The 26,587-nt window shown below is 41.9% G+C and overlaps 1 protein-coding gene across 4 annotated transcripts in view; it reads left to right on the forward strand.

Moving 5' to 3' along the window:
- CSNK1A1 (casein kinase 1 alpha 1) overlaps positions 1-26,587 on the forward strand; it is a 173,530-nt gene that overhangs the window by 60,444 nt on the left and 86,499 nt on the right. For 3 of the 4 annotated variants that reach the window (XM_053717101.1, XM_053717100.1, XM_053717102.1), the window contains exon 5: positions 232-315. The exons of the other annotated variant lie outside the window; for it this stretch is intronic. In XM_053717101.1, coding sequence (XP_053573076.1) covers positions 232-315 — 84 coding nt within the window. The remainder of the gene's footprint in view (positions 1-231; positions 316-26,587) is intronic. 4 annotated transcript variants of the gene reach the window in all.

Here is a 26,587-nt window from a genome sequence, read left to right on the forward strand (position 1 = left end):
ATTAAATGGTCTTTCTTTAATCGGCTACTTTAAAAAAAAAAAAAAAAAAAAAAAACAATTGTTTTCAATTTGGAGGGGTTGGATACTCAATTGAAGTTACTATTTGGTGGAAGGAGGATGGCATTTGACTCCCCTGTTGTTTACCGCCTCGGTGTTGCCTGTCTGCGCCGGCCATTGCTGCAATGTAAGCAATACTGTTTGATGCACTGCCACCCTCTATTGTCTGTCCAGTGTTTAGAATCTCCAGTGGGGAAGAGGAAAAGAAGCATGACTGTTAGTACTTCTCAGGACCCATCTTTCTCAGGATTAAACCAGGTCTGAAAACTGTCTCCTATTCCAACCTCCACCCCAAACTCATGTGCTTTTTATCTTTGGTTTTCTTTTATTTTGCTTTCTTTTTAACCAACAAATCCAGGCCTTGCACAAGCACCTCTTATGTTGGCATTATTCAGACATACTTGGCAAACATGTAACATTACTAAGAACTTTCTGTCCAGCCGTTTGCTTCTTTACTGTAGAATGTTTGCATTGCATTTTGTTTTTATTATGTAATTTGCTAAGAGCATGCTTCATATATGAAGCTGTAAACCATTTTACGTCCATATTTGAATTATTCCTATATCAGGTTTTTTTACTGCAGTACTGAGTTTTTTTTTTTTTTAAAGTTCTGTTTTACAGCCTACTTTAATGTGTTATATTAGTGCATGAAGGACTATTGGTTATTTTGTGTTCCCACAGTGGTTTTAAGCTTTTCTGTATTTGGCTTTGTGCAGTGCTCTTCAATTAAAAAAAAAAAGAAAAAAAAAGACAGCTCTATGCAATATTCACTTTAAAGGGACATTAGTGCAAAATAAAATACTCTTATTTCTAAGCAACAATAGAATACTGTGTTTAACCATTGCAGTGGGTGGTTAAACACAAAACCACCCCAGAGCAGCAATGCACTAATTGTACCTACAGTAGTTGAACACATGTGGTCAGCCAAAGGCATATGTGTAGCCATAAATCGCCAGCTAGCTCAGAGTAGTGCATTACTGCTCCTTAGCCTACCTATATATGCTCTTCAACATACCAAGCAAGCAACGTTAAATCTGGACATAAAACAAATTGAAAAGTCTCTTAAAATTGCATGCTCTCTTTGAACTAAGTTTTAAAGTGAATGTCAATTTTCAGCAATGAGTGCCCGGTTTTTAACCCCTTGAGTGCTAATGACGGCTCAGAGCCGTCATTAGCACTCAACTACTTTTTTCCAATCTGGGGGCCCCCACCAGCTCCTACCCCGGCGATCGGGCCTACATAGGGTCAGGCATTGCCGGGGCTTCCCGTCACGCGTGGTGACGTCACCACGCAACTTTATTTAAAATTGTCCATACAAAGTATAGGGAAAGGGGGCATGCTGCTTAGAAACCTGTATCTCAGGGATCTAACCAGCTACAGACCCCCAAGACCTACCATTGGAAAGGTAATCGCCTAACCTTTCCAATGGTATAAGTCTTGGGGATCTGGGGGGAAAAATAAAAGTTAAAAATAAAAAAGTAAAAAAAAAAATTAAATAGTAAACAGAAAAATATAGAATTCAGCTTAGCACTCAAAGGGTTAATACTTTTAAAAACAGGGGCACTTTCATTGATGAAAATTTACATTGCAACGGATTTGTAGAAATACTTACCTTTTACTTCTGCAAAGCCGGATCGCCGATCCCAGCCTCAGTTCCTCTGTACTGACGTCAGAAATGTCAAAACCGGCTTCCTCCAATCATGGCTTGCACCCCAGAGCGTCCATCTCGTGATGCCCGGCTGTGATTGGAGGAAGCCAGTTTCGTCATTGCTGTGGTTGTACAACAGGAAGAAGGCGGCGGGGGATCTTTGATCCGGCTTTGCAGAAGTAAAAGGTAAGTATTTCTACAAATCCGGTGCAATGTAAACTTTCATCAATGAAAGTGCCCCTGTTTTTAAAAATATTTTTAAAAACCGGGCACTCATTACTGAAAATTGACATTCACTTTAATTTTAAATTTAGTCTCTTTAAAGGGATTGAAAATCAAATACAAAATAATGGTAATGTACAGTACACATGGGTTTTATAAATGCTGGAAGTCGTGACTTCAAAGTTTATCTCTAACTCACATTTTTGTATTATACATACAGCTATATTCTTAAGCAAAAAAAGACATTAATGCCAGAGTTTTTCCTCATTTGTGTATTTAAAAGCCAGAAGCTTCCACATTTTAAGGTGAATGTTAGTAAGCATAAATTTTCTTTTTTAAGTCTTTATCTCACAGTTGCATCAGAGAAAATCTTAGAGGGATGTGTCCTTCGGCAGCTAACGAATGGAGATTAATGCAGCCGCCAGTGACATTTGACTGTTTTTGGAACAGATTTCTTCTTGGGAAAGTGCCACACACGAAGATCTGGATTTGCCCTGATCTTCGTGTGTGGCACTTTCACAAAAAGAAATCCAGCTCCGAAAAGAGCCGAATGCCACTGGTATCCATCATATTCCCCATTAGTTAGCTGCCGAATGACCCAAATATACATCCCAAGAAAATTATGTATGCCTGGATTTAAATTTTATTTTAAAAATTGTTATATTAATATACTTCCTAAATTTGTCTGATTCTAAGGGGGAAATTTATCAAGCTGAGGTGGACAGGGGCGCATATACAAGCCTCTGGCGGGCTGAATTCCCCTGGCGCAATTCAGCATTGCACACGAGCGCTATTTAGCGCTCACATGCAATCCCGCCCGTGCACAGCCAATTACGCACGGGCAGGAGCTGTCAATCTCCCCTGTCGGACTAGACTGGGGAGATTGAAATTCGTCACCTAAGAGGTAGCGAAAGTGTAGGGAAGCAGCAGTCTAATGACCGCTGCTTTTTAAATACGGCGTGCAGGTTCTGTTGTGGCAACCTGCAGTCGTAGGCAGGCAAAAGCTTGCCGAAGTGGTTGATACATCGACCCCTAGGTCCTTGCAGGCCACCTCTTTAACTCAGTGCTTTTTAGACAGTGCTAGTTCATGTGTACCATATAAATAACACTGTGCTCACTTGCATGAAGAATAATGGTTATGCAGGAGCCAGCACGAATTGTTTAAAATGCAAGTTTGTAAAAAGCACTGAGATAAAGGGCAGTCTCAGTGCATCTAAGCAGAGGCTTAGATACAGGTAATCACAGAGATAAAAAGTATATTAATATAAGTGTTGGTTATGCAAAACTGGAGAATTGGTAATAAAGGGATTATCTATCTTATTAAAAACATTTAAAAGCATATTGTGTCCCTTTTAACAACTATTGCCAAAATACAACATACAGCCTGCCTATTTGTACTAATTAACTATTGTGTCATCTCACTTATAAGTGACCCATCTGGGATTTTATTTTTCATAAATCATAGTCTACACCAGTGTAAAAACAGGGGTGTCCACACACAAAAGAGCAGGCACTGCTTGGTATGAGAGTTCAATAAAAAAAAAAAAAATTTTTAAGACGGCATAAAAAAGGTATATACCCAGACAAGGAAAAAATGTCATGTGTTTCGTGCCCCCTTGGTGGTGCTTAATCATAGACTAACTATGATTAAGTGCCACCAGTGGGCGCAAAACGCGTAAGACATTTTTTCCTTGTCGGGGTATATACTTTTTTTTTTTTTTTTTTTTTTTTTTTTTTTTTTTGCAATCTTCAATAAATTTTGATGTTTTTGCTACGTAGCAGTGCCTGGTCTTTCATGTTTACACAAGTGTTTCTCAACCGCGTTCCTCAAATATCCCCAACAGGCCAGGTTTTCTTTATTGCTGAGCCAGAGCACTTGCGAAGTAATCATTTGATGGATGAGAGCAGGTTAGTAACCATGGTTACTGATCAGCTGATTACTTCACCAGTACACTGGTTCAGCTATTATGAAGACCTGGCCTGTTGGGGGTACGTAAGGACCACGGTTGAGAAACGCTGGTCTACACCATGAGGTGCCCTTTTGTTTATACCTTGTAGATACATGTTGTTTTTCCTGCACCTTAAGAGGAGCTGCCCTGGTGACTTTAAATAAAAGAAAAATCCCTGTGTCTAATCCAGAAGAATAATCAAAGTATTGTGTGGTGTATAGCGCCCCCTGTTTACTTTGCATACAAAGTGACTGACTTATTTGTACGAATTGCCTATTTAAAACCAAAACAACATAAATTTGAGACGGATAACTGTATTATCAAAGCACCTCAAAGTGCTCTAGACGTGCAAATATGCCTTTCTTGGGAATTTGAGATCATTGGTTGTATATGTATGCTGTTTCACTGGTGCACTTTGTAGGGTTAAAGCTGCTCAGCATAACCCAAATTAGTTTACCAATCCCTGATGTGCTCATGTTAAACTTTTTAGTAGTCCACCCAATGTTAGATAGGAAAAGGTCAAATTTATAAGTCGTCCGGGACCACTGGAAATTTCAAGCCATGTATGTAATATTTTTTTTTTTTTAACTCATAAAGCCTAATCAACAATTACTTTTGCTTGAATGCTTGCTAAGGTGGGAGAACATGAAATGCATGTACAACTAAATTACAGAAGTTACTTTTGTTGCCCATACAATTTTTATTATGTTTTTAGTGCTTAGTGACATGCATGGGTGCATAACCAGCTGTTTTCTGTAATGTAAACATTGTGCCATTGTTTTTTTTTTTTTTTTTCTATTAGACATTGTTCACAATCACTGTTTTGAGTATTTGCAATTGGTGTAATATAAGAACATTTTGTTTAGCATAGAAAAATGGTCAACTAGCCAGTCTTCAATGCCAGTTTTAATTATTAGAAATGTATATATATTTACAATTTGTCAATCAAGTGCAGTCAGTGGGAAAAATATTATACATTTGTTACTTGAAGGGACATAAACTCCAAATTCTTTCATAGTCTATCCATAGATGAAAAACATACCTAGGTAGGCACATGAACAGTACTGCATTAGTGAGAGCTAGCAGCTACACACACACACACACACACACACACACATCCATCCATCCATCCGCTTAAAGAACTACTCAATGCAGTAGAATTGCATAATAAAAAGACAATGATTTAACACCTACTTTGAATTTAATATAATAAATAAAAATTCTGACCTTTTATTTTTCTATATTAATACGAGGAGTCCACGGCTTCATTCATTACTTGTGGGAAATACAGAACCTGGCCACCAGGAGGAGGCAAAGACACCCCAGCCAAAGGCTTAAATACCTCCCCACTACTTTGCCTTTCATCAGGCACGATAATAGACTCCATATCCATGAAGATATTCCTGACAGACCAGAGACGTTGCAAAATTGCATCCTGCTTTCTTGCCCTTCAGACCTCCTCAAAGCCATCTGTGGCCCAGTGTATGGAGGTGATTGGGTTCATGGTATCCAGAATAGATGTCATTCCATTCACAAGGTTCCATCTACAACCTTTTCAGTTGTGCATGCTGAGGAAATGGAATGGCGATCACTCAGATCTATCCCCTCTCTTGGTGACTTCGTCCAGATCAGCTTTCCCAGGGGACATATTTCCTGAGACCATCCTGTGAGATTGTGACTACAGACGTGAGCCTCTCCGGATGGGGAGCTGTTTAGAGTGTCAGGAAGGCACAGGAGGAGTTGCTTCTTCCGATCAACATCCTGGAACTTCAAGCGATTTTCAACGCTCTGAGGGCGTGGCCCCTCCTGGGTTTGTCCCAGTTCATCCGATGCCAGTCGGACAACATTACCTCTGTGGCTTACATTATCCACCAGGGGGGAACGAGAAGCTCCCTAGCCATGAGGGAAGTATCTGATTCTGGATTATGCGGAAACCCACAGCTGCTCTCTGTCAGCAATCCACATCCCGGGTGTGGACAACTAGGAAGCAAATTTTCTCAGCGGACAATCATTTCATCCAGGGGAATGGTCTCTTCACCCCAAAGTGTTTGCAGAGATTTGCAACAGATTGGGGGACTCCAGAGAGATCTCATGGCGTCCAGACTCATCTTCAAGCTACCCAAATATGGGTCGCGGTCCAGGGATCCCCAGGCAGAACTGATAGATTCCTTGGCAGTACCTTGGGGATTCAACCTAGTTTACATATTTCCTCCATTACCACTTCTACCTCGAGTAGTGGCCCGCATCAACTATTCTGATTTCTCCGCCGTGGCCGCGGAGGATGTGGTTTGCAGATATGGTGGGGATGTCATCGTCTCCTCCATGGAGGTTGCACTGTCGCAGGGATCTGCTAGTACAGGGCCCCTTTGTGCATCAAAATCTATATTCTCTGAGGCTGACTCTGTGGGGATTGAACGCTTAGTCTTAGTCAAGAGGGTTTTCTGATAGTGTGATTGATACTCTCATTTTAAGCCAGGAAGCCGGTCACCTGTCACATCTATCATAAGCTGTGGAGGACATACTTACTCTGATGTGAGACTTGTTGATATTCTTGGCACAAGGTCAGAGTATCCAGGATTCTTTCCTTCCTTCAGGATGCCTTGGAGAAGGGACTTGTCGCTAGTTCCTTGAGGGGACAAATTTTAACTTTATCTATGTTACACAAGAAGCTCGCTGAGCTTCTTGATATGCAATCTCTTCAGGCTCTATCCAGGATCAGGCCTATATTCAGACATTCTGCTCCTCCTTGGAGTTTGAATCTGGTTCTTAGGGTTTTGCAGAAGACCCCATTTGAGCCTATGAATTCTCTTGACATTAAGATTCTGTCTTGGAAGGTTCTTTTTCTACTGGCTATTGCTTTGGCATGCAGAGGCTCTGAGTTTGCGGCCTTGCAATGTGAGCCTCCTTACTTGTTTTTTTTTATGCCGATAAGGCTGTCCTTCGCGCTGGGTTGGGATTTCTCCCTAAGGTTGTGTCTGATCGCAACATTAATCAGGAGATTGTAGTTTCTTCCTTGTGTCCTAACCCTTCTTCAAACGAACGTTTACTTCATAACTTGGATGTGGTTCGAGCTCTGAAGTTTTATCTTCAGGCTACGTAGGATTTCAGACGGACTTCAGCATTGTTTGTTGTTTGGGGAAGCGCAAAAGGCAGAAGGCTTCTTTCACTTCCCTATCTTTTTGACTGAGGAGCATGATTCGCCTGGATTATGAGACAGCGGGACATAAGCCTCCTCAGAGTATTACGGCCCACTCAACTAGAGCTGTGGCGGCTTCTTGGGCCTTCAAGAATGAGGCCTCTATGGAGCAGATTTGTAAGGTGGCTACCTGGTCCTCCTTACATACTTTTTCAAAGTTTTACAGATTTTGGGAGAGGTTTAACAGGCTGTGGTGCCCTCAGTCTAGTGTCCGCCTCCTTTTTTTTTTTTTTTTTTTCCCCTCCCGTTTTTATTCAGTGTCCTCTAGAGCTTGGGCATTTCCCTTGTATTAAAATGGAAAACATAAATTATGCTTACCTGATCATTTCCTTTTCATCAGTACAAAGAGTCCACGGCTCCCGCCCGATTCTCTGTTGGACGGACCTAAATGTTCTTTTGCTTTTTCTTCTGGCACCATTTATACCCTGATATTTCTCCTACTGTTCCTTGTTCCCTCAGCAGAATGTCAAGGGGAGTGGGGGGAGGTATTTAAGCCTTTGGCTTGGGTGTCTTTGCCGCATCCTGGTGGCCAGGTTCTGTATTTCCCACAAGTAATGAATGAAGCCGTGGACTCTCCTCGTACAGATGGAAATAAAATTATCAGGTAAGCATAATTTGTTCTCTCATTTTCATGCTCAGTAGGATTTTGTTCCCCAGAATGTGTTAATAAAAAGACTGCAAAATTTTATAATGGAAGTAAATTAGAAAGTGTCTTTAAAACTGCATGCTCTGTCTGAATCATAAGTTTATTTTGACTTGTGTGTCCCTTTTAATTGATGTGTTCAGATTGCTCCCAGTAATGCATTGCTGCTGTTTCAACATAGGATACAAAGAGAATTGAGTAAATTTGCTTAGTGATAATAAATGATAGCGTTTGTGAAATGCTAGGATTTACCATTGGGAAAAAATAAAGGACTTTCAGTCACTAAGTATAAAATACTTCATGCTGAAAGTTCCTTTTTGTCTGAAGTGTTTGCCGTGCTGAGCGCCTCAGGCAGCCCATGGCAGAACACTATTTCTTTTTAATGACACGATGAGTCCACGGATCATCTAATTACTATTGGGAATATAACTCCTGCCCTGCAGGAGGCGACAAAGAGCACCACAGCAGAGCTTTTAAATATCACCTCCCTTCCCTCCCACCCCAGTCATTCTCTTTGCCTTCGTTAAGGGGACACTAAACCCAATTTGTTTATTTCATGATTCAGATAGAGCATGCAAATGTAATCAACTTTCTAATTTACTCCTATTATCAATTTTTCTTTGTTCTCCTGCTATCTTTATTTTAAAAGCATGAATGTAATGCATAGGAGCCGGCCCATTTTTGGTGGAGAACCTGGGTTATGCTTGCTTTATTGGTGGGTAAATGTAATCCTCCAATAAGCAAGTGCTATCCATGGTGCTGAATCTAAAATGGGCTGGCTGCTAAGATTTACATTCCTGCTTTTAAAATAAAGATAGCAAGAGAACAAAGAAATTGATAAGAGGAGTAAATTAGAAAATTGATTAAAATGGCATGCTCTATCTGAATCATGAAAGAAAAAATTGTGGTTTAGTGTCCCTTTAAGTGCAAGGAGGTGGTAAAGTTAGGTGTTAGGAAAGATTCTTCAATCAAGAGTTTATTAATTATTTTAAAGTAGTACAAGATTATGCTGCTTTGTCCTGGGTTGTAGCCATAGTCCATATCAGTCTCTTCAGTAGAACAATGGTGGCTTTAGAGCAATGGGAACTTGTGGGACATAATTCTGACTGCGCCTCCCATATTTTATGCTGCCCTAATTATGAAAGTCTGAGAGAAAATGCTCAGTCTTTTTTATTTCCACAGGTCTATGTGAGGGAGAGGACCTCTCAAGCCTGGTGAGCTGCCCTGCTGTCGGGCAGATTTGTGAGGTAAGCGCTGACTTTATTTCTGGGAAGGCAAGTCACTCAGAAAAAGTGGGCACTTTATTTTTATAGAAGAAGGGACCGTTTTTAAAGCACTTTATTCTCTCAATGGACATTTTAACTCTACTTACTGGAGAGGATTCTTTGACAGCAATGTTATGCAGCCACTGGGGCTGAGAGAGCTGCTTATTGTGTAAAACTATGGTGGTTCCACTTCTCCCGGCGGTTAAACTTTAACAAATATATCGATCTGGAGATTTAGACACGCCCATGAGGGGCGGAGCTAAGTGAGGCGTAATCTCATCATTGCGCGACATTTTTCTTGCATCTGAGAGTGGAGGAGACTGAGTTTCAGGGGGCTGACTAGAAACGCATAGGTTCCTGGAAGCATGTGATTCTAGGAGCGGAACTCGACTAGGATAGTCTCCTGCTGGAGTCCGGATCGTTTAGTCTGCTAAAGGGACTAATCTCCGGTGTTGCAGGGCAGGTAGGCACCTCAGCATAGAGCTGAGGTGTCTTTTTTCTATTTAACTGTATACCTCATTCTGCAGTTTAGAGTAAAAAAGTTGCGGTTTAAATTTTAAAGAGACAGTAACTTTTTGTCAATTTTTCTTTATTAAAAATTTAACTTATTGATAAATTGATCCATTGTGAGTCAGAATGGACCAAGAGGCTTTGCAAATTGTCACTTGCTCTTTGTGTTTTGATGCCAATGTGGAACCACCAATCCCTTTTTGTTCCTCTTGTATAGAGGCCTTTATAGGGATAGACTTTTTTCTGAGCCAACATGTTCCAATGTGGATGTTGTTCAGGAGTCTGACAATTTTCAATTCATGCCGCAGCTCTCAAGCGTCCCAAAGTTTACCGCCCACACAAGCAGTGCCCTGCGCTTCCTCTCTAACTCGTTCTGGGGTTATGCTGCAAGACATCGCTTCTCATGTCTTCTGCAGTTTCTGATGCATTGTCTGATTTTCCCATGTTACAGGGAAAATGTAAGAGGAAAAACAGACATTAAGTAAGCGAGGTTTCTGACGCAGTTATTTCAAATGCCCCCTCCCAGAAGCCTGAGGAGGATACCTTAGTAGCATCTGAAGGTGAAATGTCAGATTCTGACCGTGTAATTCCTCTTGCTGATACTGAAGTTGTATCTTTCAGGTTTAAGCTAGAACACCTCTGTCTGTTACTCAAGGAGGTTTTAGCTACATTGGACGACTGCGACACCACGGTCGTAGTTAATCCTAACAAATCCAATAAGCGAAACAAATATTTTGATGTACCTTCCTTGGTGGAGGTTTTTCCTGTACCAGATCGAGCTACTGAGATCATTGCTAAGGAATGGGAGAGACCGGGTATCTCTCTTTCTCCTATATTTAAAAAGATATTTCCCATAGCAGATTCTATCAAGGAGTCTTGGCAAACCGTACCGTGGAAGGGCAGTTTCCACTCTGGCCAAGAGAACTACTATACCCATAGAGGATAGTTGTGCCTTTAAGGATCCGATGGATAAAAAATTAGAGGGGTTACTCAAGAAGATGTACTTACACCAGGGGTTACTGTGGCATTGCTACCGTCACTAGCGCCGCATACTGGTTTGATGCGTTGTCTGATGCTGTTAGGACAGACACTCCCCTTGATGAAATTCAGGATAGGATAAAAACCCTTAAGTTTGCTAATTCTTTTATTACTGATGCTTCCCTACAGGTTATCAAGCTGGGAGCAAAGATTTCAGGCTTTGCCGTCTTAGCTCGCAGAGCCTTATGGTTAAAACCTTGGTCTGCGGATGTGTCATCTAAGTCTAAACTTCTAGCGATTCCTTACACCTTGTTTGGACCGGGCTTGACGGAAATAATCTTCTCCCTCAGGATAAGAGAAACAAGCTAAAGGGACGTCAGAGTAATTTTCGTTCCTTTCGAAATTTCAAAGGAAATTCTTCCACCTCTAAGCAGAAACAGTCCAAACCCTCCTGGAGGCCCAGTCAGTCTTGGAATAAAGGAAAACAATCCGAGAAGCCTGCTATTGAATCAAAGACTGCATGAAGAGCATGCCCCCGATCCGGGACCGGATATTGTCGGGGGCAATCTTTCCTTTTTCGCTCAGGCTCGAGATGTTTAGGATCTCTGGGCAGTAGAATTAGTGTCCCAGGGATACAAACTAGAGTTCAAAAGTTTTCCTCCAAGAGACCGGTTTCTGCTTTCAAGATTATCTGTAGACCAGACAAAAAGAGGCGTTCAAACAATGTGTATGGGACCTCTCCGACCTGGGAATGATAGTTCCTGTTCCGATGCAGGATCTTGGTCTGGGATTTTATTCCAATCTGTTCGTGGTTCCAAAAAAAGAGGGAACCTTCAGACCATTTTTAGATCTCAAGAGTCTAAACAAATTCCTCAGAGTACCGTCCTTCAAGATGGAAAATATTCATTCCTTTCTTCCTTTGGTCCAAGAGGGTCAATTTATGACAACTGTGGATTTAAAGGACATATACCTGCATGTTCCCATTCACAGGGATCATCACAAGTTTCTAAGGTTTGCCTTTCTAGACAAACACTTCCAATTTGTAGCTCTTCCTTTCGGTCTTGCCACAGCTCCCAGGATTTTCTCAAAGATTCTGGGATCTCTGTTTTCGGTGCTTCGATTACGGAGCATTACAGTGGCGCTCTATCTGGTCCAGGCACCATTTAACAAGCAAGGTCCCACACGGAAATGTTATCCTTCCTGCAATCTCACGGATGGAAGGTAAATTTGGAAAAGAGCTCCTTAGTTCCAAATACAAGGGTAACCTTCTTGGGATCTATACTAGATTCCCTATCAATGAGGATTTTTTCTGACAGAAGTCAGGAAATCAAAGATTTTCAATTCTTGCCTAGCGCTTCAGTCCGCTCCTCGGCCATCAGTGGCTCAATGCATGGAGGTATTCGGGCTGATGGTAGCAGCAATGGACATCATCTTGTTCACTTGTTTCCATCTCAGACCTCTGCAGCTAGACATGCTCAGTCAATGGAACAGAGATTATGCGGATTTGTCTCCACAAATACTACTGAAACAGGAGACAAGGGATTCTCCAATGATGGTTGTCTCAGGATCATCTCTCCAATGGAACCTGCTTTTGCAGACCCTCTTGTGACAACAGACGCCAGCTTTCTGGGATGGGAGCAGTCTCCATCTGGAAGTGTTTTCCAGCCTGATTCTCAGATAGGGTCAGCCAGAATTGTATCTCATGGCATCTCGTCAGAATGCCAAGCTTCCGAGGTACGGATCGAGATCCAGGGACCCTCAGGCGGTACTGATAGACGCCCTGGCAGTACCTTGGACCTTCAGCCTAGCATACCTATTTCCTCCATTCGCTCTTCTTCCTCGGGTCATTGCTCGAATCAAGCAGGAGAAGGTGTTGGTCACCCACATTGCACCAGCGTGACCTCGCAGGATTTGGTATGTATATCTGGTGGATATGTCATCTCGTCCACCTTGGAGACTTCCGTTGAGGAAGGACCTTCTACTTCAAGGGCCCTTCCTTCATCCGAATCTAGTTTCTCTGAAGCTGACTGCTTGGAGATTGAAAGCCTAATTTTATTCAAGCGGGGCTTTTCAGAATCGGTCTTAGAGACCGTGATTCAGGCTCATAAACCTGTGACTAGGAAAATTTACTACAAGATATGGCGTAAATATCTCTATTGGTGTGAATCCAAGGGCTACTCTTGGAGTAGAGTTAGGATTCCTAGAATTTTGCCTTTTCTTCAAGAGGGTCTGGAGAAAGGATTATCGGCAAGTTCCGTAAAGGGCACCCAGTGGCAGCATGTCTATTCTCAGACTGCCTTGTGCTCACAACTTTCAAGAGCAGTTATGTAGGGTCTGGTGGCATTAAAAGGTATTGCTTTCACCTTTTGAGAGCCATCTAGAAAAAGGAAGCTGCAGAGCAAAAAGTTAGTGTTAATTTTAATGTACAGTATCTTTTTTTTTTTTTTTTTGTTGCTTGAGTTCTGGTTAACAGTTTACAGTATATTGGATATCTGTTTAAAATTGTATGCTATCTCTGAATCATGAAGGACAAATTATGAGTTTCATGTCCCTTTCACAATCCACTGATGTGGGTGGTTTTATTCTCCCAAACTTGTCTGCTGTCCTGCTCCCTCATCAAATCCTTCCTCCCCCCTGTGAATATAGGTTTTACATTAGTGTGTTCTGTTTTTCAATGGGGATTACTGTACCTCTTTTGGGTGACTTAAATGAATGATGGCATAAGGTATGAATGGTATGTCTTGAGAATCCCTTTAAGGGGACAGTAAATGTTGGAAAAAACATTTTAAAGTGCCATAAAACAGGTTGCGATCTGTGCATATCCTAAAAGGGCTAGTTAAGTAAAAATAGTTTGCATACAAAAATTGTTTAAAAATTGCTGGCAAGTATTTTAAAATTTTCAAAAATAAGGAAAATTAGTTACAAAGCTGTGTTGTCTGGAGCAGCTAACTCCACCCCCCTTATCAGTGTTTAGACAGAGGCATTGTATTTCAACTGAGTTCACAGTTTAGGCATGCTCCAGCAGATAATCCCTATTCTCTTCTGCATTTTACCAAAACAAAGGTGGCTATAGCTACAGCCATAAAAGGAAATGTGTGGAGCGAGTTAAAGCTCTACAATTCAGAAATTAAAATGAAAGGGTTAATGACGAGGCACTGCAGTATAAATTTGCAGGTAAAGTAATTAAAAGTACATATATTTTGTGTCTCTCCCAACTTGTTTTATGTCCCTTTTTAATGTGTGGTTGAAAGTTAGTACAATGAAGACTTCTAAAAAGTATTTCTTTACATTGAGTAACTTCAGGCAAGAGTTTATAAAGCAAATTTTCAGTCTAAACCCCCCCCCCCCCCCAAAACTCATTGATATTCCAATGTCTGCACTTATTTTCCTGTATATTGCATAATAAAAATACGTTGCATAAGAGGAAGAGGGAATTAAGTATCTGTGGTGATCTCAGCATATAAGACCTGCTTCTGGGTGTGTGTATATAGAAATTAAAAATCCTTTTGTAAGAAAATAACAAAAGCAATATACAGGTGAATAGTAAGGGCTCGCTTTATCAAGCTGGGGCGGACGGGCGTATAAATGGGGCCCCTGTCTGCCCCAGCTCGCCTCTGGCGGGCAGAAATTCGCTGCCGAACTTTAAGATTGCATGCCGGTGCTGTTTTGCGCTCACGTGCAATCCTGCCCAAGCAGTCCCATCACACGTGGGAAGGGGTGGCCATTTCCTTAGGCATTCTGATGTACAAATGAAGCTGTAGTATTTATATACGGTATACAGGGTAAGGTATATTTAAAAATATGTAAACATTTGTTGTAGTTTGTATGGTTTGCGAATAGTTTCATAAGGGGGTGTGAAGATGTTTAGTGATTCCTGAACATTATTACGTAGATGTAGGGAGGAAAGCGAATGGGATGCTTATTGTTTATGTATGTGTGAAGGGACAGTAACTTGTTCTTGATAGAAGCCAATTTCTCTGTGGGTTTCTGCCTTCCAGATGAACAGTACAAATAACACTTTGTTTGCAATTTCTGGGTGTGCATGATTTACACAGCGATGCTATGGCGTAAAGGGAAGTCTGTGTTAAAGCAGGCTAAACTAAAAAAGATGTGTGTGTGTGTGTATATATATATAAATATATATATATTATATGTGTATATATTATAATATATATATATATATATATATATATATATATATATATATATATATATATATATATATATATATATATATATATATATATATACTGTATAATAAAGCAGAGAAATTGCACTCTCACTTAAAAGGCATCTACCAGTGTGCAGGAACGGTTTGATACAGAATAGATGAAACTTGCACTCACTGAATTTTTAGAAAAGGTGCTTTATTTAGCACAAAAAAGTGTATATGTATGTATATATGTATGTATATATATGTATATATGTATATATATATATATATATATATATATATATATATATATATATTATATATATATATATATATATATATATATATATCTCACACAATGTGTCCACGAATCATCTAATTACTATTGGGAATATCACTCCTGCCCAGCAGGAGGTGGCAAAGAGCACCACAGCAAAGCTGTTAAACATCACCTCCCTTCCCACCAACCCCAGTCATTCTCTTTGCCTACGTTAGAGCAAGGAAGTGGTAAAGTTAGGTGTTGGGAAAAGAAGATTCTTCAAGCAAGATTTTATTATTTTTTAGCAGTGCTAGATTTTGCTGCTTTGTCCTAGGGTGTAGCCGTAGTCAATATCCGTCTCTTCAGTAGAGCACTGGTGGCTTTCAAGCAATGGGAACTTGTGGGACATAATTCTCACTGCGCCTCCCAAAAGTTGTTGCTGCCCTATCCTTAAAGCCTGATTAGCGTTACTCAGTCTCGTTGTTTTTCCACGGGTCTATGTGAGGTGTGCCTCTCAAACCAGGTGAGCTGTCCTCCTGCCGGATGGCTAGATGCAGGTAAGTGCGTTGGTCTTCTATGTCTTGGGGACATGCACTTAAGGGTAAAAGACTGCATCAGTATTTGTGACTTTTATATCCTTTATGGAATATTTCAGGCAGGACGCAGGTACTATGACAGAAGACATACAGCTTCAAGGGTTACTTTGATTATTGTATTTCATGCAAGAGATAATCACAAAATTTGAAAATTTATTATGGCTTTAATGTAGCCTTTGAGGGGTTAAGTTTTTTTCCTCTAGCGTGCATTCCAAGCTTATATTTTGTCATATGTATGAGGTTTGTGGGATAAAATCTCTTCATACACTGTAAGATTTTATTATCTTTAATTTTGGGACTGTTCGTGAGACGTCTTCTCAGTTTTTTTTTCTTGTAGGTCTAATGGAGCGGCGCAATTTTAATATTTTCAGGAACATACGTTTAGGTTAAAAATGAAGCGCGATGTTCAAGAGAATTTTCGCGCTTCATTTGCCTTTTGTTGCCTAGTCTCCTCCTCCTTCACAGTGAAGGAGAACGGCGCTATTTTCGGCTATAGTTGGATCCGATCATGTGACCCACACTTTCTTAACTGCTCCGTCGGCGATCGGAGCAGTATTGGGCTCAGCCTGTATCCAGAGAGCTCTGGTCAATAAACATTTGTGAGAGTAATTGTGGAATGTTTTAGAGTTCTACATTTTTTTCATAATTACGGCTAATGTGCAAAAATTTAAAAATTTTATACTTTGTTTTTTAATAGATCATGCCTTCCTTATCCCTTGCTGGTATGCCATAGAATATTTTTAGGCTTATTCTATAGAGTTTATATCACTCTACATAGGGGTAGTCATCCTGGGTTGGAAGTTATTCCAGGCTAGGACTATCTTAAGCGAGTGTTATATTCTTAAAGTGATAGTACGTTTTAATTAAAAGTTTTCACTTGTGGAGCATTTGTTCAGGTTTCTGTACCTTTAGAAGCAAATGTATATTTCTTTTACAAGATATGAGTACATGGATTTCATCCTTACTTATGGGATTTCGCCTCCTGGTCAGCAGGAGGAAGCAAAGCACCACAGCAGAGCTGAATATATAGCTCCTCCCTTCCCTCCCACTCCAGTCATTCTCTTTGCCTGTGTTAGTGATTGGAAGAGGTAAAGTGAGGTTTTAGTTTAGATTCTTCAATCAAATGTTTATTATTTTTAAATGGTGCCAGTGTGTATTTTTCTCAGGGTACAGCTTTAGTGTCTGTGCAGATTACATCAGTCCTCTGACTTCCAATGGGGGCTGCCCTGATGCATATGGCCTTAGCAAGTTTATCTAAGACCCAGTTGTTCCCACAGATTCTGAGAGGAGATGAAGGACCTCTTGCAGTGTGGGAAGAGTCATGTTACTCAACATGGAGGTATGTGCAGTCTTTTGTTTTTCTGTGACACTTGGTACCTCAGAAAGGTCTCTTTCTCTCTCTTTCCCCTCTCTCTGCTCCCCTCTCTCTGCTCCCCTCTGTATCTAGCTTGTGTAAGAGACCTCTAAAGGGGTGCTATTGATATGGGGTGCGGTTGAAGGGTATGTTTCACCTTTATTAAACCTTTTAATGTGTGGGCTGACGCTGGGGTTGCGGAGTGAATTCCGATCACACAGATACTGCATATGCTTGCGGCATGGCTGCAGGGGAACTGGCTTCATGTGTGGCACTGTTTTTTTTTTTTGGAGTGCAATACTCCGGTGGCTCCATTGTTATTTTTATTACAAAGGTTCTGGGCCGCGCGGGAGTTCCGCTTTGACACGCCCACGATGGGTGGGGCATTTTCGCGCGTGAACAGATGCAGCGCAGTGCCAAGTTGGGAGTTGGTCGGACCACTCCGGTGTCTTCTGTCTGGACCGCATGGGTAGTGGAACTAAGGTGGTCTAGACACTTGTTGTCTCAGTGTGAGGGGGCAGGTAAGCGCCGCAGCAGAGCTGTGGCAAGGTTTGAAACTGAAGTTTTTATTTTGAAGGTGCAGTTTGTTAAACAAGGTTAATCTAACTACTAATGGGATATGAATAATTTCAATCTTATTACAAGCCACAATTGGTGTTTTCTTTAGCCGCACAAGGGTGCTGCGCAAACGTTTTTTCATATTTTCTTAAAGGCACAGTAGTTTTATTAACTAAACAACTAGATTGTGCATAAGGAGTGTTTCTATGCTAAATAGATTGTGCATACAAAGTGTTTGAGGTAATTGTCTACAGTTTCTGTTTTTTACTATGGATGTCCTTGAAGCCAGTACTTGTTCCATGTGTTTAAATGCCATTGTGGAACCCCCGCTTACTTTTTGTCCCTCATGCACTGAGAGGGCATTGCAATGTAAAGAACAAATTTTTCTTAATAAAGATATAGCGCAGGATGCTTCTCAGATTGGTGAGACTCATGGTATTCCAATTCTTTCTCCCCAAGCGTCACAGCCCTTAACACACACTCAAGCGACGCCATGTTCTTCAACAGCGTCCACTTCATTTACTCTGCAGGATATGGCTGCAGTTATGTCATCCACCCTTACAGAAGTGTTATCCAAGTTGCCAGTATTACAGGGCAGACGCAGCAGGACAGACACCACTTTGGTTCCTGCGACTTCTGATACTTTGATGGCTATCTCCAATGTGCCCTCCCAGGGATCTGATTTAGGGGGTAGGGAGCTTTTATCTGAGGGGGAGCTTTCCGACTCAGGGAGTGCATTGCCTCAGATTGACTTGGACGTCATGTCCTTTAGATTTAAGCTTGAACAACTACGCCTGTTACCTGTCGGAAGGTTTTAGAGTCTCTGGATGACTGTGACTATTGTGGTACCACCAGAGAAATTGTGTAAGATGCACAAATACTTAGAGGTTCCTTCTTATTCTGATGTGTTTCCGGTTCCTACGAGAATTTCGGAAATTGTTACGCGGGAATGGGAAAGACCAGGTATCCCGTTCTCACCTTATCCTAATTTTAAGAAAATGTATCCTATAGCTGACACTGTTCGGGATTCTTGGCAAACGGTCCCCAAGGTGGAGGGAGCTATATCTACCCTGACTAAGCGTACAACTATTCCTATTGAGGACAGTTGTGCTTTCAAAGATCCTATGGATAAAAAGTTGGAGGGTCTTTTAAAAAAGCTATTTATTCATCAGGGTTTTCTATTACATCCGACTGCTTTTATTGTACCAGTTACAACTGCGGCTGCCTTTAGGTTTGACGCCTTAGAGTCTCTTAAGACTGACACTCCTTTAGAGGAAATACTAGATAGAATTAAGGCCCTTAAGCTGGCTAATTCTTTTATTACGGATGCCGCCTTTCAGATCGCCAAGCTGGCGGCTAAGAATGCAGGATTTGCCATTTTCTTCTGTTAAGTGTGATTAGTCCACGGGTCATCATTACTTCTGGGATATTACTCCTCCCCAACAGGAAGTGCAAGAGGATTCACCCAGCAGAGCTGCATATAGCTCCTCCCCTCTACGTCACTCCCAGTCATTCTCTTGCACCCAACGACTAGATAGGATGTGTGAGAGGACTATGGTGATTATACTTAGTTTTATATCTTCAATCAAGAGTTTGTTATTTTAAAATAGCACCGGAGTGTGTTATTACCTCTCTGGCAGAGTTTGAAGAAGAATCTACCAGAGTTCTGCTATGATTTTAGCCGGAGTAGTTAAGATCATATTGCTGTTTCTCGGCCATCTGAGGAGAGGTAAACTTCAGATCAGGGGACAGCGGGCAGATGAATCTGCATTGAGGTATGTAGCAGCTTTTATTTTCTGACAATGGAATTGATGAGAAAATCCTGCCATACCGATATAATGTCATGTATGTATACTTTACACTTCAGTATTCTGGGGAATGGTACTTCACTAGAATTACACTGTAAGAAGTACATAAAGCTGTTTAATAACTAGAAATTATGTTTAACGTTTTTGCTGGAATGTAAAATCGTTTTCATTTGCTGAGGTACTGAGTGAATAAATGTTTGGGCACTATTTTTCCACTTGGCAGTTGCTTAATCTTTTTTCTGACAGTTTCTGTTCTCTCTCACTGCTGTGTGTGAGGGGGAGGGGCCGTTTTTTTGGCGCTTTTGCTACGCATCAGATATTTCAGTCAGCAGCTCATTGTATTTCCTGCATGATCCGGTTCATCTCTACAGAACTCAGGGGTCTTCAAAACTTATTTTGAGGGAGGTAATTTCTCTCAGCAGAGCTGTGAGAATTATAGTTAACTGAGATAAAAAACGTTTATTCTGTAATTTTTTTCCTGCTTTCAGAATTAGTTATCTTTGCTAATGGGATTAAACCTTTGCTAAAGTTGTGTTGTTTACAAGGATTGAGGCTATAACTGTTTCAATTTATTAATTTTCAACTGTCATAGATCTTCTGTGCTTCTTAAAGGCACAGTACGTTTTTAATAATATTCTAATTGAATTGTATTCCAAGTTGCAAGTTTATTTGCTAGTGTGTTAAACATGTCTGATTCAGAGGATGATACCTGTGTCATTTGTTGCAATGCCAAAGTGGAGCCCAATAGAAATTTATGTACTAACTGTATTGATGCTACTTTAAATAAAAGTCAATCTGTACAAATTGAACAAATTTCACCAAACAACGAGGGGAGAGTTATGCCGACTAACTCGCCTCACGTGTCAGTACCTGCATCTCCCGCTCGGGAGGTGCGTGATATTGTAGCGCCGAGTACATCTGGGCGGCCATTACAAATCACATTACAAGATATGGCTACTGTTATGACTGAAGTTTTGGCTAAATTACCAGAACTAAGAGGTAAGCGTGATCACTCTGGGGTGAGAACAGAGTGCGCTGATAATATTAGGGCCATGTCAGACACTGCGTCACAGGTGGCAGAACATGAGGACGGAGAACTTCATTCTGTGGGTGACGGTTCTGATCCAAACAGACTGGATTCAGATATTTCAAATTTTAAATTTAAGCTGGAAAACCTCAGTGTATTACTAGGGGAGGTGTTAGCGGCTCTGAATGATTGTAACACAGTTGCAATACCAGAGAAAATGTGTAGGTTGGATAAATATTTTGCGGTACCGGCGAGTACTGAGGTTTTTCCTATACCTAAGAGACTTACTGAAATTGTTACTAAGAAGTGGGATAGACCCGGTGTGCCGTTCTCACCCCCTCCGATATTTAGAAAAATGTTTCCAATAGACGCCACCACACGGGACTTATGGCAAACCGTCTCTAAGGTGGAGGGAGCAGTTTCTACTTTAGCTAAGCGTACCACTATCCCGGTGGAGGATAGCTGTGCTTTTCTCCAACATAGGTGTGTCCGGTCCACGGCGTCATCCTTACTTGTGGGATATTCTCTTCCCCAACAGGAAATGGCAAAGAGCCCAGCAAAGCTGGTCACATGATCCCTCCTAGGCTCCGCCTACCCCAGTCATTCTCTTTGCCGTTGTACAGGCAACATCTCCACGGAGATGGCTTAGAGTTTTTTAGTGTTTAACTGTAGTTTTTATTATTCAATCAAGAGTTTGTTATTTTGAAATAGTGCTGGTATGTACTATTTACTCAGAAACAGAAAAGAGATGAAGATTTCTGTTTGTATGAGGAAAATGATTTTAGCAACCGTCACTAAAATCCATGGCTGTTCCACACAGGACTGTTGAGAGCAATTAACTTCAGTTGGGGGAACAGTGAGCAGTCTCTTGCTGCTTGAGGTATGACACATTCTAACAAGACAATGTAATGCTGGAAGCTGTCATTTTCCCTCTGGGATCCGGTAAGCCATGTTTATTACGATTGTAAATAAGGGCTTCAAAAAGGGCTTATTAAGACTGTAGACTTTTTTTGGGCTAAATCGATTGATTATTAACACATATTTAGCCTTGAGGAATCATTTTATCTGGGTATTTTGATATAATAATATCGGCAGGCACTGTTTTAGACACCTTATTCTTTAGGGGCTTTCCCAAAGCATAGGCAGAGCCTCATTTTCGCGCCGGTGTTGCGCACTTGTTTTTGAGAGGCATGGCATGCAGTCGCATGTGAGAGGAGCTCTGATACTTAGAAAAGACTTTCTGAAGGCGTCATTTGGTATCGTATTCCCCTTGGGGCTTGGTTGGGTCTCAGCAAAGCAGATACCAGGGACTGTAAAGGGGTTAAAGTTCAAAACGGCTCCGGTTCCGTTATTTTAAGGGTTAAAGCTTCCAAATTTGGTGTGCAATACTTTTAAGGCTTTAAGACACTGTGGTGAAAATTTGGTAAATTTTGAACAATTCCTTCATGTTTTTTCGCATTTGCAGTAATAAAGTGTGTTCAGTTTAAAATTTAAAGTGACAGTAACGGTTTTATTTTAAAACGTTTTTTTGTACTTGTTATCAAGTTTATGCCTGTTTAACATGTCTGAACTACCAGATAGACTGTGTTCTGAATGTGGGGAAGCCAGAATTCCTATTCATTTAAATAAATGTGATTTATGTGAATGACAATGATGCCCAAGATGATTCCTCAAGTGAGGGGAGTAAGCATGGTACTGCATCATTCCCTCCTTCGTCTACACGAGTCTTGCCCACTCAGGAGGCCCCTAGTACATCTAGCGCGCCAATACTCCTTACTATGCAACAATTAACGGCTGTAATGGATAATTCTGTCAAAAACATTTTAGCCAAAATGAACACTTATCAGCGTAAGCGCGACTGCTCTGTTTTAGATACTGAAGAGCATGACGACGCTGATATTAATATTTCTGAAGGGCCCCTAACTCAGTCTGATGGGGCCAGGGAGGTTTTGTCTGAGGGAGAAATTACTGATTCAGGGAACATTTCTCAACAAGCTGAACCTGATGTGATTGCATTTAAATTTAAGTTGGAACATCTCCGCATTCTGCTTAAGGAGGTATTATCCACTCTGGATGATTGTGACAAGTTGGTCATCCCAGAGAAACTATGTAAAATGGACAAGTTCCTAGAGGTGCCGGGGCTCCCAGAAGCTTTTCCTATACCCAAGCGGGTGGCGGACATTGTTAATAAAGAATGGGAAAGGCCCGGTATTCCTTTCGTCCCTCCCCCCATATTTAAAAAATTGTTTCCTATGGTCGACCCCAGAAAGGACTTATGGCAGACAGTCCCCAAGGTCGAGGGAGCGGTTTCCACTTTAAACAAACGCACCACTATACCCATAGAGGATAGTTGTGCTTTCAAAGATCCTATGGATAAAAAATTAGAAGGTTTGCTTAAAAAGATGTTTGTTCAGCAGGGTTACCTTCTACAACCAATTTCATGCATTGTCCCTGTCGCTACAGCCGCATGTTTCTGGTTCGATGAGCTGATAAAGGCGGTCGACAGTGATTCTCCTCCTTATGAGGAGATTAAGGACAGAATCAATGCTCTCAAATTGGCTAATTCTTTCACCCTAGACGCCACTTTGCAATTGGCTAGGTTAGCGGCTAAGAATTCTGGGTTTGCTATTGTGGCGCGCAGAGCGCTTTGGTTGAAATCTTGGTCGGCTGATGCGTCTTCCAAGAACAAGCTACTTAACATTCCTTTCAAGGGGAAAACGCTGTTTGGCCCTGACTTGAAAGAGATTATCTCGGATATCACTGGGGGTAAGGGCCACGCCCTTCCTCAGGATCGGCCTTTCAAGGCAAAAAATAAACCTAATTTTCGTCCCTTTCGTAGAAACGGACCAGCCCAAAGTGCTACGTCCTCTAAGCAAGAGGGTAATACTTCTCAAGCCAAGCCAGCTTGGAGACCAATGCAAGGCTGGAACAAGGGAAAGCAGGCCAAGAAACCTGCCACTGCTACCAAGACAGCATGAAATGTTGGCCCCCGATCCGGGACCGGATCTGGTGGGGGGCAGACTCTCTCTCTTCGCTCAGGCTTGGGCAAGAGATGTTCTGGATCCTTGGGCGCTAGAAATAGTCTCCCAAGGTTATCTTCTGGAATTCAAGGGACTTCCCCCAAGGGGGAGGTTTCCACATGTCTCAGTTGTCTTCAGACCACATAAAAAGACAGGCATTCTTACATTGTGTAGAAGACCTGTTAAAAATGGGAGTGATTCATCCCGTTCCATTAAGAGAACAAGGGATGGGGTTCTACTCCAATCTGTTTATAGTTCCCAAAAAAGAGGGAACGTTCAGACCAATCTTAGATCTCAAGATCTTAAACAAGTTTCTCAAGGTTCCATCGTTCAAGATGGAAACCATTCGAACTATTCTTCCTTCCATCCAGGAAGGTCAATTCATGACCACGGTGGATTTAAAGGATGCGTATCTACATATTCCTATCCACAAGGAACATCATCGGTTCCTGAGGTTCGCATTCCTGGACAAACATTACCAGTTTGTGGCGCTTCCTTTCGGATTAGCCACTGCTCCAAGGATTTTCACAAAGGTACTAGGGTCCCTTCTAGCTGTGCTAAGACCAAGGGGCATTGCTGTAGTACCTTACTTGGACGACATTCTGATTCAAGCGTCGTCCCTTCCTCAAGCAAAGGCTCACACGGACATTGTCCTGGCCTTTCTCAGATCTCACGGATGGAAAGTGAACGTGGAAAAGAGTTCTCTATCTCCGTCAACAAGGGTTCCCTTCTTGGGAACAATAATAGACTCCTTAGAAATGAGGATTTTTCTGACAGAGGCCAGAAAAACAAAACTTCTAGACTCTTGTCGGATACTCCATTCCGTTCCTCTTCCTTCCATAGCTCAGTGCATGGAAGTGATCGGGTTGATGGTAGCGGCAATGGACTTAGTTCCTTTTGCACGCATTCATCTAAGACCATTACAACTGTGCATGCTCAGTCAGTGGAATGGGGACTATACAGACTTGTCTCCGAAGATACAAGTAAATCAGAGGACCAGAGACTCACTCCGTTGGTGGCTGTCCCTGGACAACCTGTCACGAGGGATGACTTTCCGCAGACCAGAGTGGGTCATTGTCACGACCGACGCCAGTCTGATGGGCTGGGGCGCGGTCTGGGGATCCCTGAAAGCTCAGGGTCTTTGGTCTCGGGAAGAATCTCTTCTACCGATAAATATTCTGGAACTGAGAGCGATATTCAATGCTCTCAAGGCTTGGCCTCAGTTAGCGAGGGCCAAGTTCATACGGTTTCAATCAGACAACATGACAACTGTTGCGTACATCAACCATCAGGGGGGAACAAGGAGTTCCCTGGCGATGGAAGAAGTGACCAAAATCATTCTATGGGCGGAGTCTCACTCCTGCCACCTGTCTGCTATCCACATCCCAGGAGTGGAAAATTGGGAAGCGGATTTTCTGAGTCGTCAGACATTGCATCCGGGGGAGTGGGAACTCCATCCGGAAATCTTTGCCCAAGTCACTCAGCTGTGGGGCATTCCAGACATGGATCTGATGGCCTCTCGTCAGAACTTCAAAGTTCCTTGCTACGGGTCCAGATCCAGGGATCCCAAGGCGGCTCTAGTGGATGCACTAGTAGCACCTTGGACCTTCAAACTAGCTTATGTGTTCCCGCCGTTTCCTCTCATCCCCAGGCTGGTAGCCAGGATCAATCAGGAGAGGGCGTCGGTGATCTTGATAGCTCCTGCGTGGCCACGCAGGACTTGGTACGCAGATCTGGTGAATATGTCATCGGCTCCTCCTTGGAAGCTACCTTTGAGACGAGACCTTCTTGTTCAGGGTCCGTTCGAACATCCGAATCTGGTTTCACTCCAGCTGACTGCTTGGAGATTGAACGCTTGATCTTATCGAAGCGAGGATTCTCAGATTCTGTTATCGATACTCTTGTTCAGGCCAGAAAGCCTGTAACTAGAAAGATTTACCACAAAATTTGGAAAAAATATATCTGTTGGTGTGAATCTAAAGGATTCCCTTGGGACAAGGTTAAGATTCCTAGGATTCTATCCTTCCTTCAAGAAGGATTGGAAAAAGGATTATCTGCAAGTTCCCTGAAGGGACAGATTTCTGCCCTGTCTGTGTTACTTCACAAAAAGCTGGCCGCTGTGCCAGATGTTCAAGCCTTTGTTCAGGCTCTGGTTAGAATTAAGCCTGTTTACAAACCTTTGACTCCTCCTTGGAGTCTCAATTTAGTTCTTTCAGTTCTTCAGGGGGTTCCGTTTGAACCCTTGCATTCCGTTGATATTAAGTGTTATCTTGGAAAGTTTTGTTTTTAGTTGCAATTTCTTCTGCTAGAAGAGTTTCAGAATTATCTGCTCTGCAGTGTTCTCCTCCTTATCTGGTGTTCCATGCAGATAAGGTGGTTTTACGTACTAAACCTGGTTTTCTTCCAAAAGTTGTTTCTAACAAAAACATTAACCAGGAGATTATCGTACCTTCTCTGTGTCCGAAACCAGTTTCAAAGAAGGAACGTTTGTTTCACAATTTGGATGTTGTTCGCGCTCTAAAATTCTATTTAGATGCTACAAAGGATTTTAGACAAACATCTTCCTTGTTTGTTGTTTATTCTGGTAAAAGGAGAGGTCAAAAAGCAACTTCTACCTCTCTCTCTTTTTGGATTAAAAGCATCATCAGATTGGCTTACGAGACTGCCGGACGGCAGCCTCCCGAAAGAATCACAGCTCATTCCACTAGGGCTGTGGCTTCCACATGGGCCTTCAAGAACGAGGCTTCTGTTGATCAGATATGTAGGGCAGCGACTTGGTCTTCACTGCACACTTTTACCAAATTTTACAAGTTTGATACTTTTGCTTCTTCTGAGGCTATTTTTGGGAGAAAGGTTTTGCAAGCCGTGGTGCCTTCCATTTAGGTGACCTGATTTGCTCCCTCCCTTCATCCGTGTCCTAAAGCTTTGGTATTGGTTCCCACAAGTAAGGATGACGCCGTGGACCGGACACACCTATGTTGGAGAAAACAGAATTTATGTTTACCTGATAAATTACTTTCTCCAACGGTGTGTCCGGTCCACGGCCCGCCCTGGTTTTTTTTTAATCAGGTCTGATAATTTATTTTCTTTAACTACAGTCACCACGGTACCATATGGTTTCTCCTATGCAAATATTCCTCCTTAACGTCGGTCGAATGACTGGGGTAGGCGGAGCCTAGGAGGGATCATGTGACCAGCTTTGCTGGGCTCTTTGCCATTTCCTGTTGGGGAAGAGAATATCCCACAAGTAAGGATGACGCCGTGGACCGGACACACCGTTGGAGAAAGTAATTTATCAGGTAAACATAAATTCTGTTTTTCAGATCCAATGGATAAAAAATTAG

This window comes from Bombina bombina, chromosome 6, assembly GCF_027579735.1.
Source record: "Bombina bombina isolate aBomBom1 chromosome 6, aBomBom1.pri, whole genome shotgun sequence".
Lineage (NCBI taxonomy): Eukaryota > Metazoa > Chordata > Amphibia > Anura > Bombinatoridae > Bombina > Bombina bombina.